The sequence below is a fragment of the Petromyzon marinus genome, chromosome 7, assembly GCF_048934315.1.
Source record: "Petromyzon marinus isolate PM22_M1 ecotype Great Lakes invasive population chromosome 7, UKy_Petmar_22M1.pri1.0, whole genome shotgun sequence".
Lineage (NCBI taxonomy): Eukaryota > Metazoa > Chordata > Hyperoartia > Petromyzontiformes > Petromyzontidae > Petromyzon > Petromyzon marinus.
In genome coordinates, this window is record NC_133673.1 from 16,232,939 (window position 1) to 16,252,374 (window position 19,436).

The 19,436-nt window shown below is 53.5% G+C and overlaps 1 protein-coding gene across 5 annotated transcripts in view; it reads left to right on the forward strand.

Annotated features, from left to right (window-relative positions):
- The window catches only part of LOC116940081 (homeodomain-interacting protein kinase 2), a 73,349-nt gene that overhangs the window by 43,957 nt on the left and 9,956 nt on the right, over positions 1-19,436 (forward strand). For 3 of the 5 annotated variants that reach the window (XM_076065441.1, XM_032949394.2, XM_032949395.2), the window contains 10 exons: positions 5,171-5,294; positions 5,463-5,582; positions 11,315-11,401; positions 13,108-13,292; positions 14,512-14,671; positions 15,823-15,985; positions 16,183-16,307; positions 16,553-16,686; positions 18,015-18,260; positions 18,730-19,254. In XM_076065441.1, coding sequence (XP_075921556.1) covers positions 5,171-5,294; positions 5,463-5,582; positions 11,315-11,401; positions 13,108-13,292; positions 14,512-14,671; positions 15,823-15,985; positions 16,183-16,307; positions 16,553-16,686; positions 18,015-18,260; positions 18,730-19,254 — 1,869 coding nt within the window. The remainder of the gene's footprint in view (positions 1-5,170; positions 5,295-5,462; positions 5,583-11,314; positions 11,402-13,107; positions 13,293-14,511; positions 14,672-15,822; positions 15,986-16,182; positions 16,308-16,552; positions 16,687-18,014; positions 18,261-18,729; positions 19,255-19,436) is intronic. The other 2 variants (XM_032949397.2, XM_032949396.2) reach the window with 2 other exon arrangements.

The following is a 19,436-nucleotide window of genomic DNA, read 5'->3' on the forward strand; positions in this document are numbered from 1 at the left end:
GGAGTGGTGGGGGGGAGATGTGGGTAGGGGAGGAACGCTCATTGGTTCCATGCTGCTTCTGTTCGCAGCGCCTAACTGCCAGGATGTCCCAACGTGCCTCCCCTATCCTCAGGTGAACCACGAGTCCCCGTATTCGGTGCGTGTGGCTACTAACACTGGCGGCGTTTCTGCCGCTCGGCCCCCATTTGTTCAGATTGTTAAACAACCCTCGGCAGGCCCTGCTCTGACGTTATAATAGCAGCAGACCGTGAATGGTTTGCAGGGTGCAACTTGGGTGGTGAGGGGGGGGGGGCGTTCAGGCGATCTCACGAAGTTATTGTTTTCCAACGGTTTGCTTGGGGGTATGGTTTTATATATACCATTATATTATATTTGTGCGTGTGATCGCGTGTTCTTGTGCATGCTTGGGAGTTCACCGAAGATGGGAAGCAGGTTTAAACATGCTCACGATTGAAACAAACCAAAAAAACCCAGCAGAAGGCATTTTGAGCGTTTTGTGCCGAACGCTTTTCCTTTTGACCTTGCTGCGGAACGGGCGACCGTTTGGGCAAGAGCCGAATGCGGCAGGGAAATGTTAATGGCTTCAGATAAGGCGTTGGGGCGGCCGCAGCGGCTCACGGCAAAAACCGAGGCTGATGGATGAGTTCCACTTCCCCAAATTGTCCCTTTTGATGTCACGCTGCGCCCGTGCATGCGTTTCTGTGGCTGTGCACGCATGGCGTGGGAGCCAGTGAGTGAGCGGGCGAGCATGTGTTCGGTATTTTAGTTTGCACTATTTTAGAAACTATCAGTTGAGCGTGCAGCGTAACACCCGGGTTGACGGCAGAGGGATGGATGTGGATGCCGCTATTGTCGGATGTTGCTATGCGACTGCGCTCAGCATTAATTAATAAACGTGTCGGCGCGCATCAGCGCGGCCGCGAGAGCGGTGTGCGCGCGGCATCCCGCTCCACAATCAGAAATCAAAATGCACAGGATGTGCAAGAAGTGGAACCTGCCTCGTGCGATCTTTGTCACCTCATTGGAACCCACCTTTTTTTCTGAGACCCTAGAACGTTCGTGCCAATCTCTGCATTCCTGGCTGCTGGTTTACAATTGCATTTTATTTAACCGGGTAACAAAAACGATGAAATCTAAATCGTTAACATAATTGTGGTACCTCACATGGCAGCCTCCTCCTCAACAGATGCAGCTGGGTTCCTTTCTGCCTTCAATAACCCCCCACCCACCAGCCCTGTTATTTTTTGCCAGTCTCAAAAAACACGCCTCGTTATTATGCCTGACGGACGACGGGTGTGGAGGGCCTCACATTGCATCCCACAGGGAGCCCATGCCGCACGCACACACTCTCACTCTCGCACACACTCTAGCCCACTCGCGTGTACGTGTGTGTGCGTGTGCGTGTCTGCGTGCGGGCGCTCTGGGTGCTCATACAGGTGCACGACTTCCCACGGCCGCAACACCTGCCCCCGATGGCCACAGATAAAGTTCTCGGCTATGCAGTAAATGTGTAAGCCGTACAATTTCGTGAGGCGGCATTGGTGAATCGTTCGTCGCTATTTGTCGAAAGTGGCGCTCGAACCGAATCGTGGTTTGGAATCGCTCTCCGATGCGGTTTCCCCAGTCGTAACGTGAGCTCTTGTTGGGCATGGTGGGTTCCTGAAGAAGCTCCCGGCATGTGGAACGAAACGTCGGACTCTGTGCCAAACGACGCGCAGCCCAGACAAACGCGTCGGAATGCCGTGTGACTAAAATCGCTAGAACCCGACCGCTCGCGTTGATTTGAGCCGGAAGCTCCCGTCTCCGCTCTGCCGTTTGCGGCTTGCTCCGGCTGCCCTCGTCTCCTTTACATGACGCGCACTAAGCATTCCTTATCCCACGCGAATATATCACGGGCAGTAGTCATAGTGCGATACCGAGTAATGATATCCCATTGCCTGCTAATGAAATCCATAACTTAAGCGAAATGCACTTTTGTGCTTTTCCACAACAGCCCAGTGTTCGCCTGGATAACATTGCCTCCTAACAAATACGCATACACGTCAGCACCCGTGGCTTCTCTCGCAAGGGTGCCCTGCCGCCCCATTGCTACGGCGTTTCAATTCTTCCCCCCTTGCATTCATTTATTTGCTGCCTCTGCATCCGAGTCCGTATAGCTAACAGCTGGTCATGCGGTCAGATCGGTCATGCGCTCCACAAATGGAAAATCACCCTCCACGTGCGTTTCAGAGCCCCGTTCCCATCGTCCATGTGATGGGAGGAAATGCCGCAGTTGTCCCCGCTTTGAGCCGCAAGTTAATGGAGCGGCATGCGGCACCCTTTCTCAGATAACGTATCAGTTATCCTGTTCGCTGGGAAGCTCAACCGTTTGAGTGTGATTCGGAACTTTCAGTGGTAAATAAGCACAAGCAACAAATACTCATGTGCGATGAGTGAGGGCCATTGCCTATTAGATATACTTTTCCTTTGAGGGCAGTGTTTTTGTCAATTGTGTCGAGTCTTTGTTCACTGATAGTAAGGTGGTTCTGCAGGAAGGCTCCGTGTGGAGCATTGCTTTTCCCCCAATGCTTTGTTTCCATGACCACTGGGAACCAGGCAGTACTGAACTTGGACTGGCCCAGGTCTGGCCTAGGTATCTGACCCAGTTCTGGCCTAGGTCTGGCCTAGATCTGACCGAGGTCTAACCCAGGGTCGACATCTGGACCTGTGCCATTGGTCCGCATGATGCTCCTCCGTGGGCCCGCCGCCCCCCCCCACCCCTGCGCCACCCCTACGCCAAGCCCCTCCCATTTCCCTACCCACCACTGCCAGGGGTCGGAGTCAGGAAGTGATCTTAAAACAAGCTTTCAGAAAAAAGTTTGTCGAAAATGATTAGATTAGAACTATTTTAAGTTTAAATCTTTATATTTTTATATTTATTATACTTTTCCACTGTGTGTTTGGACACCAGGATGACTGGAAAGTTTTAACTAACGTTGCAGCACTTGCATCTCTCGTCCTTGGTGTGACCCCATTGTATATTCTCGACAAATGGCTTTGTACTTGGGAATGGTATGTCAACCAATTAGGGATGTGATTCAGATGGAAGTAATTGTCCAACTTTCTTGATTACGGGCAAATGCTCATAAAATAGCACGGTGTCGGACGTACTCGGACAAACCTTTTAACCCACGCTGGCGCGTTCGGGTGTGCGCGTGTGTGCGTGCGCATGTGCGTGTGTGCGCATGTGTGAGCTCGCGTGTGTGCGTGTGTCAAATGCACACACAAGCATATTTTCTACAACCATTGATAATTAAATTTCGATTTAAAGCTTTCGTCACTGCATGGATTCATTTTCTTTGGTTCTTGCGGTAAAGTCACGTAGAATGAGAATAAAATAATAAAATAAAATAACACAATAAAATTATCACGACGTTTCGGCCACAACACAAGCAGCCTTCATCAGGTGAAAGAACAGAGCTGTCGGGACGACAGTGCTCCAATGAGAGCACTGTCGTGTTGTGGCCGAAACGTCGTGAGAATTTTATTGCCTTATTTTATTATTTTATTCTCATTCTATGTAACTTTACCGAAAGAACCATTGATAATTACCTTCAAAATAGCAATTCGCTCGCACTATTCGGTTCATTTTGAAACTTTGTGACGGTTTCTCAAGAGGGACAACTGAGAATATATATTTTTTGTATGCCACGACTAAAAGGTAGGCCCACTCACCCCAAGTAGGAAACCAAGTAAATAACTGCAAAGTTAAAACGGCGCCGTTGATTCCCACGTGCGTATAAACCACGCCGCGTGTTTTGTTAATTTCCTTCAAGATTTCTGGATTAGGGAAGAGCCCACTGTCACAGTCGGTCTCACCGCTTGCCGAGTCCTCCACCGGTTTCGCGCGCAGGGCCCTGCTGAGGCTGCGCGTGCGTGCAGCGAGCGTCGCTTTGATTGACAAGTCGCGTCTGCGGAGTGCCTCGGGTACTTGGGTGACGGTCGCGCCACGGTCTGGTTCTGCAGAGACGAGAGGAGGCCCACCACTCATTTCTTTAAAACTACTTTTTGTGTTTAGTTTGTTTTCTTCCCCTCCGCACCTCCGATTAGCACGGTTGACTACGTACGGTGCGAAAGAACATACACACATCGTGCAGGCTGGAAACAATGTATTTAAAGGTATGCGCCCGGCAGGAGGGCACAGCTACCGCCGTGCCTTGTATGCATGTCGTGATCACCGCCGTGTGTCATGCGATCACCTTGGGGACACCCTTACAAATTAACTTTTCCATCTCAAGGGAATTTCCAAGTGCAATATTTCAATACGTAAATAAATCATAACATTGTATGTACAATGCCAGTTTTAAGGCCAGTAGTGCCACACCTATTGAGTTGGTGGTCTGGACAAGGCTGAATGCCTCGTATAATGTACATACAAATGTAGTGTTCACATGACATGCATGCAAGGCATGATGGGAATTATGCCTTCCCACTGTTTGCGAGCAGCACGCCGATGAGTGTTATGACATCGAGGATAGACTCGCGAGACATCAGCTTCAAGGAAACGGCTCTGGGTTCGTGCGACCTGCATCGGCAGAGGCCGTTATTAATTTAAGTGCTTGCAGCCGGCGGCTCTCCCAGGAATACCCTTTTATACGTGTGTTGTATTGATCATGGGATCTGTATACTTTCCGCGTGCGGTGGCTGTTTGTCGGTGTTTGAGCAGGTGGTACCCACCGCATGCGAGCGGTACCTGTGAGAGCGATGATTGTTGACTCTTGCCGTGTATGGGCGCGAGCGTGGTTGATCAATTTGTGCTGCGCGTTTGCATGCCTGCTCGTGTGAGCACGTGTGTCTGTATTTGAACACGTTGGAGAGCTGTATTGCAGCGGTTCGAGCGATGCGCGACGAACCTGGCCAACGTTGGTTGGTAAATGTTTGGACGTATCCTGGGCCTCCCTTAGGTCGACCCATCCTTAAATGAGTACCTGATGTGCATAAACATCAGCACTGGCGAGACGAAGTCGACCGGGCGTGGTGATTTACACCACCACCTCGCGTGCCATGCCAGACTTCGTATGTGCTCGCTAACACCACTTGCCCCAATAAGCTATACAGGGGATATACGGGGGGATCTTTGTCTGCGTACGTTCATCTCGGCTGACCTGCGCTTTGTTATTTTTTCCGACAGGGCTCCTGAGATCATCCTCGGGCTCCCATTCTGCGAGGCGATCGACATGTGGTCCTTGGGCTGCGTCATCGCCGAACTCTTCCTGGGCTGGCCTCTGTACCCCGGAGCCTCGGAGTACGACCAGGTGAGGCCCGCGCTGCAAAACACCGATAGCGGATTATGCCAAGAAATAGTATTTCTCAATCGATCATTTCATCGGGGAGTTGGTGAGGTGCGAGGCCAAAGAGGCCTAAGAGCGAAGGACAGCAACGGTGCTCATAATACTTTTCTCCCGCGTGATGCCCGCACGCAGATCCGCTACATCTCACAGACGCAGGGCCTGCCGGCCGAGTACCTGCTGAGCGCGGGTACCAAGACGACACGCTTCTTCAAGCGTGACCCCGAGTCGGCCTTCCCACTCTGGAGACTCAAGGTAACGCCACCGCCATGCTCCGGCACCGCTGGGCCTCATCGCCTTGCGCGCGCCTCTCACTGTCGCTACACTCCCTCGTCCACCACCTTACTTCATCACCATCATCAATCAGCCATGCTCTCTTTACTGCTGGGTGAAGGCCTTGCCAAGCCAGCACCATCCTGATGTGATTTGAGCCACCACCGTTCATCATCATCGTCAACCATGCTCTTATCACTGCTGGATGACATCCTCCTTCGCAAGCCATCGCCATCCCTACGAGTTATCAGCTGCCCCTGTGCATCATCATCTTCCTCATCAGACATGATGTATCTACGACTCGATGAAGGTCTTCCCATGCTGTTGCTATCCCAACATGCCGTCACAACCGTCATCGTCAACCATGCTCAACATCACTGCTGGATGTGGGCCTTCCCAATCCGTCATCTCTCACGGTGTTGGGATGCAGCAATCTATCTGCTAAACGCGATGTTGTTTGATCGCTCCGTCTACACGGTGGACGTGTCTGGGCCTGTTCCTTCCATACTTACTGGGCTTGTAATTATGTATCGGCTCGTCAATTATTTATGGAAATTATATGCTGAGTTTACAAATACGGTAACGGTTTATTGGGTGATGCTGCATTGGCAGTGGTGCACAAGCATTAATGACAAACAACTTTACGTGTTCGTCAATAACAACACTGCATGGTCCCAAGGGAAACATATATGATAGTCGATGTTTCGGGCAATGGCCCTTCTTCATGGCACATAGAGGCCAGAATTTACAGCAACGGATAAAATAAAGGTGTACAAACAAGATGGTTCATACGAGATAGAAAAGAAAATGTATTTATGAAGCCTCTTTCACAATCCCAAATAATCATGCCAATTAGTATGTGGCGTGGGAGGGAGGGATGGAGGGAGGTCACTCCTTGCTCTCCGTCGCCATCTCTGCGACCGCTCCCTCCTCTCCTCTCCGCGCCGCCGACCCCCCCCCCCCCCGCCGCGTTCCGTTCCGATATTCCGCGTCCGGCAGTTGCCGGGAATGCGCAGCGTGTGGCCCGGCATTCACGTGCTCGGGTTTGTGCCGCTGTTGTTGTTGGAGACGCTTGGCCGATGCGTGGTGGGTGGGGGGTGGGGGTGGTGAATTTCGGCGCCTGGTGCCGATGTCTGCCGGTTCTCTGGCTAATGTGGCGAATCGATACCGTTGCGGCGGTGGCTTCATTAAGGCCGACGGTGGGCACTGTCTGTAGCCACCAGGAGGCTGCGCGGAAACGAGCCGCGGGTTTCCTACGTTCCCGATGGTCCACTCGAGGATTCTGTAGGTGCGCAGTCCCTTTTCTCGATCCACTGCTGGGAATGAGGGCCTTCGTCGGGGGGGGGGGGGGGGGGGTCACTTGAGCGTTCTACTTTGCCACGCTCGTGAGTGCGGGTTGGTGGCGGCGGGGAGTGTAGATATTGGAGCGTAGTACAGTACGACTTTCAATTTGTTGCACTGCCCACCGATGACAGCATAGCCCCCTGCTGTATATTATATAACTCGACACGAACAAAAATGCCCGGGCTGCATGGTGAAAACGTTTGAGCCCAGACATCTCCATTAAAAGGGAAAAGTTTTTTTGTTATTTTATTTCAGGGCTCAGGTGCTGTTTATCCAGATCGCTCGTAACTGGCCTGGCCGTGCGTCTCGCTACAACTGTGGAGGTGGAAATGCCACGGTGACGTCGCTTAGAGATTATACACGCTGCCCTTACGCTGTCACCCTGAATTTATGTTTGAATGCTATCAGCGGTATTCCTGTATCAAGCCCTACCGTAAAATATGTGCGTGTGTCTGCGTACGCGCACGGCGCTGCGTGTGTGTGGGGAGCAGGAGTGTAGCGCTTGGTGTTCTTGAGTTCCAGACCCGGCGACCCAAATTCAATTGCTGCTCACAGGCAACATTGGTGATGAACATCTGAAACCTTAAATGAGTACTTGTTGCGGTGTGTAAACATCGATCATTGGGGGAGACAAAGGCGGTTGGGGACAGTGCTGGCCACCCACCCCCTTCCGCGTTGTGTTAGCCTTAATAGGTGCTCGCTAACAGCATTTGCCCCAACAGTCTGTTAAAGGCTATATGGTGGATCTCTATCTTTGTGTGTGTGTGTGCGCGTGTGCGTGCGTGTACTCGGTACATACCTTGGGTTGAGTGCACAGGGACTCTGTTGTTGCTAAGGAATCGGGCTGTAATTTCACCCAGCAGAGAACTCAACCTCTCATTACATAACCCGCAGTTCCCAGCCACTTGTTAAATTTGGTAAATGAACACGAATAAGCAAGAGTTGAACGTTATTAAAATCCGAGAGGGCTTTTCGGCGCGAGCCCGCCGGAGCCACGGCCCCAGACAGCTTGCCGACATGAAACTCTGGCGAGCGGCTGGGAGGGGAACGCCACGCATTCCTCTCTTCGCTCGTGCTCACTGCCCAGCGGTGTCCGGGAGGCTCGCATCAAGCCTCAACACATGTCGAGAACATCCAGAGCCGTTTTTGTTGTTTGGCGGCTCTCGTACTCTCAATCTCCCCCTCCCCTACCCTCCCGCGATATATATTTTCGCGAAACATTTAAAAAAAAAATAAAGTCTGCAGGTCGCCGAGCAATGTTTAGGTCGGCGTTGACGGATGGAATTGTTTGCGCGTTTTGGTTCGTCACTTGCGGCGCATTGATTCCAGCTGCCGTCCCAAGCTGTGCCCGTTATCTACTTTATGCGTAATTATACAGAAATATTGTGCATAAATGCCACGGTGCAAGCGCTGCGGCAAAGTTTATGCTAAACCAAAAGCGATTGAATGTGGAGCAGTTGTGCGTAAGTCACGTAATAATAGTAATAAATTAAAGGGCTGTGGTAGCAGTGGTGCACATAAACCAATAACATGAACATTAACTCAGCCTTGTAAATATATTATAAAACATTACATTATAATGATTCACAGCACTTTGTCAAAACGCTGCTGGATGAAGGCCTTCCCCGTGCCGTGTCGTTCATGGGGGTTGTTTGACCATACTTTACGACGCTGGTCAGTGCTTGTTGGTGAAAGGGAGAAAGGCCGAGAGACCGGTTCAGATATCTTGCCAGGGTATGTTATCCGTTGCCCGGAATTGAATTCAGGTCGCTAGAGTCATCACACAAACCACTGTGCCAGGCTTACGAGTTCAGGCAATGACCCTTCTGTCAGAGTGGTTGTCTAACTCACAGTTGGAGCTCACACTTGACTCTTCCCTTCTCTGTGTGTTATACAATTTGGACGTCGAGTGTGTCTAAATGCAGCCACATCCCACGGTGCTGTACGAAGCGGTGGGACGTGTGTGTGACCAGGAAGGGATATGAGTGTAAGCGCACACGATGTCCGTGTTTGAGAGAAGGCTCGGTCGGCCGTAGGCAGAAGAGGCGGGGAAGATTGCGAGCCTGGACTTGAACGCTGTTAATGAGAAACGTCGCACATAACCGGGCGCCTGCGAACAAATCACCCGGAATGCGCCGATCTCGTCAGAGCTCGCAAGCTAAATCGGGGTTGAGCCTGGATGGCCCTTGGATGGGCGGCCACGACCATGCATACAAAACAGGGTGCTATCGGCTGCTACGGGACTACATTGTCAGTGCAGCACAAACCATCAAACTCTGACGTCTCTGTGCCTCCTGCCTTCACCACGCTCTCCCTTGTGAAACAGCCGGGCGACTGGCTACACGGAATCATCCGCGTGACAAATCACATAAACTCAACTGCACCGACCAGCGTGGCAAAGTGTGGTCAGAATGACCCACGTGACTTGCGCAGTGTTGGCGAGGCTCTCTTCCAGCAGCGGATTGACAAAAGGCCTCTTGGGGTGTACGTGCGCTCACCTCGCATGCTGTAACCGGCAGCTTACACCTTCCTGGTCAGATCAGTGTCCACGGAGACGGGAAGAGTCGCTCGCAAACTCATCGACCGCGTGACCGCTCCAATCACTGCTGACGGCGAGGGCGAGGCACCGGGCTCCATAGTTGTCCATTACGGATTTATCACGGTGCTAAAAGGGTCCTGGTAATGCGTGGACAAAATCGCCGCAAGCTACCCGGACGGTGTAGGGGGAGCCCCCTATCCAGCAGTGGATCAATACCCAGGGCTGTAAGTGTAGGCGTTTAACATCGGGGCGGGGGGGGGTGGAAGGGCCGTGAGTTGTAATTTATGCTTCCTGCCTTTGGAACTCGTGGGGCCCAAAATCGCATGCAGCAGGAGTCGAATCTTCAAAATGTTAATACTCATCTGGATTTGTGTTACCTCGTCCGTGAGCTGGATTGATTGGCCGACAATTTGTTTTATATTGTAAAAGAGTTTTTGTAGTAAGGTGCCCTGGGTCGTTGCTCCGCACCAAGAGTGCTGCATAGGAGCAACGTGCAAAGGTGTTTCCGCCACGCGCGGTATACGGCATTCGGCTCCAAACAACCATGCCGCCGCCGCTGCCGCAGCAGCCTCCACCGCAGCTTTACTTGCGTGCGCTGGGCGCTCGCGCATTGAAAATGGACACGCGAGCGCGGCCGTCCCTTCCCCACTGCTAAAAAAAGGGTCACTTAAATGTAACCGATCCGTTCGTTAATGCTCGCGAACGGCAGGCGGCGGGCGGTGGCGCGAGCTGGGTTGGAGTGGGAGGGGGAGCGGTAGCGGTGGATGAGAGAGCCGACCAGCTCCCAGCAGCAGTAGCAGCAGCACCGCGCAATTGCCTCGCCAATTAAGCGGGGGGGGGGGGGGTGCTGTGGCGCCACGGCGCTGGGATGATGGAGGTTGCCGCTGACCGGTTCTGGGCAGTAAAGGCGACTTGCCGGCCGGGTCGTTCCTGTTTAATCGGACGACGCGCTTTGGAATAATGGATGAGTCTCCCCGGCCTTTGACGGGTAAAAAAAGGGGGGGGGGCACCTGTCTGTTTGTGGTTAATTGTAAATCGGCAGCGGAGATAGCAGGACGGTGTCTTGTGTGTCTGTGCGAGAGCGAGGCGTGCGTATGCCGGCCGAGATAATAATGTACTGCCAGCAAGGCGTACAATTTCCTTGTCTTTGTCACGCGTGCGGTATCGGTTAGCCTCAGCCTCGTGTCAACAACAAAACAATCGGTTGTTAAAAATGCGAACAATGAAATAGTCTGCGTAGGGGTACAACCGGTTAATCCTGTCACGTGCCCGACTGACACATTCTGTCGCGTTTTTTTGTTGTTTTCAATACGAGCGTTGCACCGCGCTGTAGTTTTTTTTTCTGTTAACGCAATAAAGAGCTTAATTTCCCCAGCCCGGCTTCCTCTGTGCGTGCCCATTGTCCTTTGTCCACGTGCAAAGGGAGGCGCACAACTGCTTTGCGACTTATTGGACTCTCTGAGCAAATCCTTTGCGCAGAGTGTGCGGTCCCTGTGTCTATTTAAATGGGGGGGGGTTGGGGAACGAGCGCCCTATTGTTATTTGGTAGCGGTCTCACTTTGATGTGCGTCAAACCGTGAGGTGAGCACAGCGCAGTGACGGTAACGACCCTGCGAGGTTCGCGCGCCAGCGGCGATCCGCCATCAACCAAGGGGGCGGCGTTTGAGTTCACACCGCGTTAAACATTTGGGAGCCACAAGATTGTCTCACCCCCCCCCCCCACACTAAAATGACCCGTGGTTTATGCCCGACCTTGACCCCTAGCGTTGAGTCATTTCTCATCATTTGCTGCCTTTTGACTGTGCTCGTTCACGCACACTTATACATGCAGACGCCGGAGGAGCACGAATCGGAGACGGGGATCAAGTCAAAGGAGGCTCGAAAGTACATCTTCAACTGCCTGGATGATATGGCACAGGTGAGGGGTTGGGCTTGCTTGTGTGTGCGCCTTGCCATCCTGGGAGCGCGCGAGTGTATAGCGGTTAGCGTGCCGTCCGACATCCCCGGCGACCCGAGTTCGGTTCCTGCTTATGGCCCACACCGGTGATGATTATCTGAACAGGTCCTGGGCCTCCTCCTAGGGCGACTCGGCCTCAAATAAATACCTGGTGCGGTGTGTAAACCGGGTGTGGTGTTGACCACCCAGCCTTTCGTGTGCCGTTCCGGCCTTCATAGGCGCTCGCTAACAGCACTTGCCCTTCTACGGCCTGTATAGGCTACACACGGTGGGGCTTTGTCTTTTTGGCAACTCTCCAGTGGCAGGGCGCATGTGAACGTGAGTAGCCATCCGTGTATCATCACCATGTCAGGTGTGACCCTTCACCAACCTGCACTGACCAACGTGGACAAGTACACTCTTGCGTATTACCCCGTCAACTTCATCGTCTATCCCTGAACTGCGTTGGTCATGTGGGTGCCACTGCCACCTCGGCTGTCAACTCTCTCCTCTATTGCCCCCCAGGCCCCAGTGCCGTCTCTATCAGGCGCATCCTCAAACTCAGTCCTTATTTACTCTTCAACTCTGGATTCGTCATCCACGATTACACCAGGTTAGGTGTCAGCTACGTTAGGTGTCCCCTCTGGGTAAGAACAGGAAGCCATGAAGGGGGGGGGGGGGGGCGCGGGGGTGGTGGGCATCGGGCGTGTGAGACGCGGTGGCTGTGCGTTCGTTGCGCGTGTAACTGCGCCGGAGCTCGTGTCCTGCGCTGGGTGTGGTCCGATCCAAACAAACGTCTGTGCGAAGGGCTGTCGTCATCTGTCGTGTTGAAGGGATTCTTTTAGCAGCGGGGAGCTGTAGCCAAATCCGTCGTCATGTGGTGCCGTCGTTTTCCTCCGTGGAGCGGCGTTATGGGGGCGTGCGTTTGATTGGCCCTGACACTTCTCTTTTGTAATAAGCACCCGGTCTTGGCTTGGATTGCCGCGGCGTGTTTGTCAATCAAAGCGAGCAATCGTAGCTCATAAATCCGATCTGTATTCATACAACCCTGGCGGAGCTTGCGTCCATCAAGTACATGAATCTCCGTCTATCAGTTTATCAGTCTTGAAAAAATACGAATGCACGAGAGCCATGGCATGGAATTATTCAGCCGTGTTCACATTTACATGAATGCTTGAATCGTATTCGCAGTCTTTTGCATTGAAATGCAGAATTCAATTGTTTTACGCCATCGTAAGTTTTATTTTTATGCGGAGCCTTTCGCCCGTCAAGCATTATCTCAATTCCTAGAGATTTACAGTGGCTCGACGGACTGACGTGCAATATTCAATGCATAGAATACATATGACAGCAACCAATCACTCATCATCCTCGTCACTATGATGACTTGTGATCAGTCCACTGCTGGATGCACGCCTCTTTGCCTCTTGTCGCACATTTATAAATTGCTCAATAAAATCATTTTGAACAAAATTATGAAAAATGTGGAGGCTAACCAAGAATACGATCCAACTGCTTTTTGCAATGGTTTGTGGAGCATCATCCTCCTGCAGTAACCAAAGGTGCAGCCTTGCCTCCCTCGAGGGAGCTCTGGAGAGCCCTGCTATAGAGGGCGTTTGGCCAGCTGCGTTCACGTGCAAGTTTTTTGCGCTGTGCGCCGGGCGTCACATTTGTCCTCATTGCTGCAGGTGAACGTGGCTTCCGAGCTGGAGAGCAGCGACATGCTGGCGGAGAAGGCCGACCGGCGGGAGTTCATCGACCTGCTCAAGCGCATGCTCACTATCGACGCCGAGAAGCGCACCACCCCGCTCGACACTCTGGGCCACCCGTTCGTCACCATGCAGCACCTACTCGACTACCCGCACAGCAACCAGTGAGCGCAGCGGCGACGCAGCCGATAACTTTTAGTTTACTTATGTTTTTCTAACTTCCTGATTCATAGATTGTTATCGCCGTCGTGTCGTGAGATGAAGCGTCCGTTTGAAACGCTCGCAACCTCCCGATTGTTGGAGAGCAGCCTGCGGAAGCATATTTTTTTATAGAACTGCTGCCTAGGCCGTCAATATGACCTTTGTCCACCTTGCGGGGAGGAGGCAGTCTCTCACATGCCCTGCTGCTCAAGCAGCCGTGAAAAGACCCTAAACCATGAGCCAGGCACAGCCCACGACTTCGCTTCACACGGCCTGTGGCCGCGTGAAGCCTACCGCTTAGAAAAAGGCCGCAAATTATATTTGTGCGTCGCCGCGGGCAGCACTAGTAAAGTACTCGGGGGGGGAATTTTTGTACGACCTGTCAACAACACTGCCTTTCTAATGTTGGTCACTTCTGTCGCTGCAAGAGGCCCTGTGTGTGCTCATGCGCGGGTGCCCTCCAAAGGTACTGAATAATTCTACTTGGCTGTCAGGAAGGAGACAGTTTTACTCGCCACTGACTTAGAGGTATGGAACCAGTGGTAAAGTAAGGCCAGCACTTGTGGAGCCAGCTGCCCCCCCAATTCATGGGGTGTTTCCTTGGTTTAATGGTTAGCACACTGGACCCGCAATCCATAACAAAACTTAACATATTTTCCACTATTCTGTTAAAAAAAATACTTAGAATAGGCAATGTTTCGGGCAATTTCCCCTCTTCACGGAGCATGCATGCACGTTGGACTTATTTCGCACCGTAAGTAGCCAACGGTGTTAATCGGAGGTGCGGGGAAGGACAACAAACTATGCACAAAAAAGCAGAGAGGCCGAGTTGCGTTTCAGAGGTCTCCAGTTTGATCTCCCAGTGTCGGGCACGTGTCCTAAATCCCAGCCCCACCTCTGTCCACCAAGCAGTATAAACGGCTACGCCACAGTTCATCGATCGGCGGGTCGCACGTGTTGGGGTAAACCGTGGGCACTCGTGACACTTCCAAGACGTCTTGGACAAATAGGCCACTTAGCCTCTTGGTGGGGGGGAGGGCGGGGGGGGAATCTCCCTCTCGGGGGAGTTTGCAGCAGCAGCAGGGAGGCCCTTCCACCTGCAGTGGCGAGAGCATGCGCCCGCGGGGCCTCACCTTCAACAGTTCCTTCTGCGCCCCCCTCCAACCCCCGCGCATCGTGCAGCGTCAAGGCGTGCTTCCAGAACATGGAGGTATGCCGCAGGCGAGTGGGGATGTACGAGCGGCTGAACCAGAGCAAGACGCCCTTCATGGCGCACGTGGCGCCGAGCACTTCCAACAACCTCACCATGACCTTCAACAGCCACCTCAGCTCGCACGCACAGGTCGGTCCGTGCCGGCACCTCGTTAGTGCCGAGCGTTGAGCTGTTTGTGATAGCGCCCGCCGTAACCCTCGATAACGACGGGAATTCCCATGTCTAAAACTAAACTATGAACTATTTTTAATTTTACCAGGTAAGGCCCCAATGAGCTACGTAGCTCTTTTTCAGAAGTGACTTGGCCACAACTGATAGCTCAACGAAGTGGCTTATGTGGAAATTAATAGCAGCGAAATACTCAAAATGAATGTTGATTCTAAACGTGGAGGGGAAAACCGGAGGACCCGGAGAAAAATCCATGCGACCACGGGCAGAGAGAGAGACATGCAAACTCCAAATATACAGGCAGCGGGATCGAACCCACAGCCTTCTGTATACCAGGGATGGTAGTTAACATCTCGCCACCGTGTGTCGAACGTCGTGCTGGACAAAATGCAGTGCCGCGCGGCAAAGCGCACCGCAGAATGCCACTGCGAACTCTCCTTCAGAGATACCGTTCGGGCAAAGAGCCACCTGTATGCTAACAGACTGTTGGGACAATTGCTGTAAGCAAACATTTGTTACGCTAGGCATGGCACCCCACCGCATCTGAGCTGTCTTACCATAGCCCTCATTTAAGGCTCAGTCAACTTAAAGGATGCCCAGTACATGTTCATCTACCACTTGCCACTGACATGGTCCGCTGCCAGAAATCAACCCCGAAACACAGAGTTATTTGCACAGTGCGTGCAGCAACAACTACGCTCCTCTTCCCCACATCACACACGTACACCCAATGCGCACACACGCACAAATAAAACGTGCACCCAACACACACATCCCTCTGTTTCTCACAATGAAGTTATCGGGACTGGCGACATATTTCACACGAACAGATAATTACTTAAATTTTGATTTAAAGCTTTCGTGACTGCAGTAATTCATATTCTTAGTTTTTTCGGTAAAGTCACGTTGAAGAGAAACAACGTGACTTTACCGAAAAAACTAAGAATAAGATAATTACTTGTTTAAGGCAATAAGCAGCTCTGTCACCCGAGCTTCACTAATAAATCATGCAGTAGGAAAAATGGCTCACTCACAAAACACCTGCTTCCCCACCATCCCCCATCTCCCCTGTCCCCCCCACCCCCCCCGCCCTCCACCGTCTCGGCTCGCAGGCCTCAGCTGCGGGAGGGCAGGTGGCGGCGTTGGCGCAGCGCGGGATGGCGCTGCCGGCGCCGGGTGCCACGGCGGCCGGGCCGTTTGCACGACACGACCCCTACCAGCAGGCACTCATCGTCTGTCCGCCCACCTTCCAGGGTGACTGGCAAACTCACGCACGTACGCAAGCACGCACGCACGCGCACACGATCGCACCCGCGCGCCGCTTCTCGCTTGAGTTCGTTTCTCTTGCTTTACCCGCGTGTCAGAGATTTCAGCGGGCTGCTCCCGAAAGCCGCCCCGCCGTAAATTTGACCTCCACCGCCACCGCCGGTCGCTGATTTTACGTTTCCGTGACCCCCTCGCTTGGCCTGCAGGCCTACAGGCCTCGCCGCCCAAGCACGCGGGCTACTCCGTGCGCGTGGAGAACGCCGTGCCGCTCGTCACGCAAGCGCCCGCCACCGCTCAGCAGCTCCAGCTGCAGCCCGGGGTGCTCGCACAGGTGAGGGAGGTTGGAGGTTGGCGGGCGGAGGGGGCGTGCGGCCCTTGTCCGCTCGCGCACCGATCGAACGACCGCCGTTGAAACGCCGCGCGCCACGCTCATAAATCACGGCCTCAACGATCCCCGCGTTCCGGCCGCGTTGTTCCCAAAGCTCCTTTCGCAGCCACCGTTACGAATTGAGAAGCACCCCGCTGTCCTCGTCCCCCGCCTCATGTCTGCGTGTGTGCTCGCCGTGTCACGCTCAGGGCTGGGCCCCCGCCACCCAACAGATCCTACTCCCGACCTGGCAGCAGATCCCGACGGTGCCCGCCCACGCGCCCGTGCAGCACCCGGGGCTGCCGGACGGCATGGGCGGCACGCAGGGCATCCCCGACTGGAGGTGAGTGAGCGCACGAGGGGGGGGGGGTGGGGCGTCTGAAATCGAACGACAGAGTTAGGCCCAGGGGATGTTGCGTTGTGCCGCTGTAGACGTCGTCATCATCGTGAACCATCATCGATCCACAATCCTGCGATGCAGCAATTCATCCAGCACCTGCACATGAACTGGTTTAAATGCTCCATCTCCATGGGGGACGCTGTCGAGAAAAGTATTAAAATAGGTGATTGTCGTGATAATCATTGCTACTACCAATACCTCTAACAATGATTGTCATTGTTACTATAAACATTACGACCAATGATTGTCTTTGAACTATTGATGCAGTAATCATAATCATCATTACCATTACTACTTGCCAATCAGTACAAATCACTATTAAGAAATTACTAATCACTACCAACACCACTACCAATCATCACCATTGTCGCTACCAACACTATGAGTAGCCATCCTTACCATTGGCATTGCAACCACCAAGAACCACTATAAATTTCCATCACCACCGTCAAATTATAATAAGCCTCGCAAGCGCGTCACGAACAGGGTAACATTACAGCAGCAGTGAAAAGGTGCACGTTACGTAACGTTGGTAACAATAAAGGCATTGTGAGTCTGCGATCAATATCAACAGAAGCTCGGCGATAACTTTTAAAACAAACATTGAATCGGCTGTGAAAGAGTGGTTGTGTGCGTGCCGTGCAGCAGGTGCCCCCTTTCGATGTGACACGGAGCCAGGATCTCTTGTTTGTTTTGTAAACATTTAAAACCACGAAGGTAAATAGCAGGAATCTTGACTCTGGATGAATTCCCGCTGTGGGTCGGTGAAGTTCCTGCCGTGACCACTTCCAGGCGCCTGGAAAATTCTCAAAGAAAATCAAGTTTAAACTTCTCCAGCGAATGAGTGCGAGTACTCTGGTGGTCTTGGCCATCACAAATGCTGGCACATGCTGGTTATGTTGGCACAACGTAATAAAGTGTGAACGTTTGAACTCGCGTGCTACAAAGAAGGGCCATTGCCCAAAACGGCACCTGTTATATATGTTTTTTCCTTTTAAGGCCGCGGTGTTATTGATGAACGTGTTGAGTTTTTTGGTTGTTGTTTGTGCTCGTCCGCCACTGTCAACGCAGCAGCAGCTGGATCATCACCAAATAACGAATTAAACAATATCGCTCTCTAAGAGAGGGTTTTTTGTTGCATTAGATCGCAAAAAAAAACCTCTTATAGATGATATTGGTCGCGAAAGCCTACGTGTTAAATATCGCTCTGAACCACGTAGTCCACCGCTTTCTAACAGTCACCACCCCTTCCACTTCCGCCGCCACCGTAGGAGCGCCCACGCGCACGGACCGCACTACAACGCGCTGGTGCAGCAGCCCCTGCTCTCGGGACACATGGCGCTGCCCGGCGGGCAGCCTCTGAGCGTGGGGGTTGCGCACGTCATGCGCCAGCAGCCCATCTCGTCGTCGGCCGCGTCGGCCGTGTCTTCGTCCGCCAGTGCCAAGAAGAACCGGCAGCTGATGCACGCATCGTCTGCCAGGTGGGCGCGGGGTGACGTTTGGCCCGCACCTCTTAGGTAATTCTTTCCTCTTATTTTTATATCCTTGCTGCCTCTCTTGTCGACCCATTGCTGGGTGAATGTTGAGACTCGCTTATTCGGGCTCGTGAATTACGTTAGGTCAAATATGCAACTCAGTACATCCGTGCGATCCACAATTGGTATTTTGTTTTGCAAGTGGGGAAACGTCACGCGAGGTGCGACAATGAACACTCGAGTTTTGGAAGCCCCCCCCCCCTCTACATCTTGTTGTCAGTAGACCGCCATGTCGGTCGTGCGGTGTGTTTAAGCATACTTCCATCGCCGGCCAGTACGGCTCGTGCTCGTGTCGACCACGGTAATTGTGTCCGATGCAGTCTCCGCTGACATGAGCCGTTGCCGGGAATCGAACTCTGATTGCCGGGCTTGTCGCTCGGCCGCGTGCCGCGCGGGCGGTGGGACGAAGGGCAGCGGCGCGTCATCGCGCATCGCTTTGCTTCTCCCGCAGGTCACACTACGAGATGAGTCTGTCGCAGCCCATGAGCCTGCAGTCTCCGCTGCGATCCAAGCGAGCTAAGGAGAGCTCCGGCTCGCGCTACTACACCACCGCTACCACCGCCAGCGCGGCCGCGGCCGCGCACAGCGCCGCTGTGAGCGCCGCGGCCTCCAATGCGGCGGCCGCGGCGGCCGCGGCGGCGATGATTGGCGACGGCCCGTTGTTCGGGCACGGCGTAAGCGCGGGGACCCTGGGCGCCGGCGGGGTCGGTGCCGCGATGGCTTCCCCGGCGGGCGGAGGAGGAGGCGGCGTGTGGGCGACCGGTGGCGGCGGCGCCGGGCTGGGCGACGCCGGGCTGGGCGGCGGCGGTGCCAGCTACCCGAGGCAGCCGAGGCAGCCGATTGTGATCCGCGATACGCCGAGCCCGGCCATCAGCGTCATCACCATCAGCAGCGACACGGACGACGAGGAGGACGAGAAGACCGTGAAGAGGGGCAGCGGCGCTGGAGCAGGGAACGGGGCCAACCCTTCCACGAGGTACGCACCTCCTGACATACCCTCTCTCTCGCCCACATCGTCACCCACCTCCTGACACACCCTCTCTCTCGCCCACATCGTCACCCACCTCCTGACACACCCTCTCTCTCGCCCACATCGTCACCCACCTTCTCACAGGTATTCTGAACACTCCCGCTCTTGGCCTCTACAGTGAGATCGTT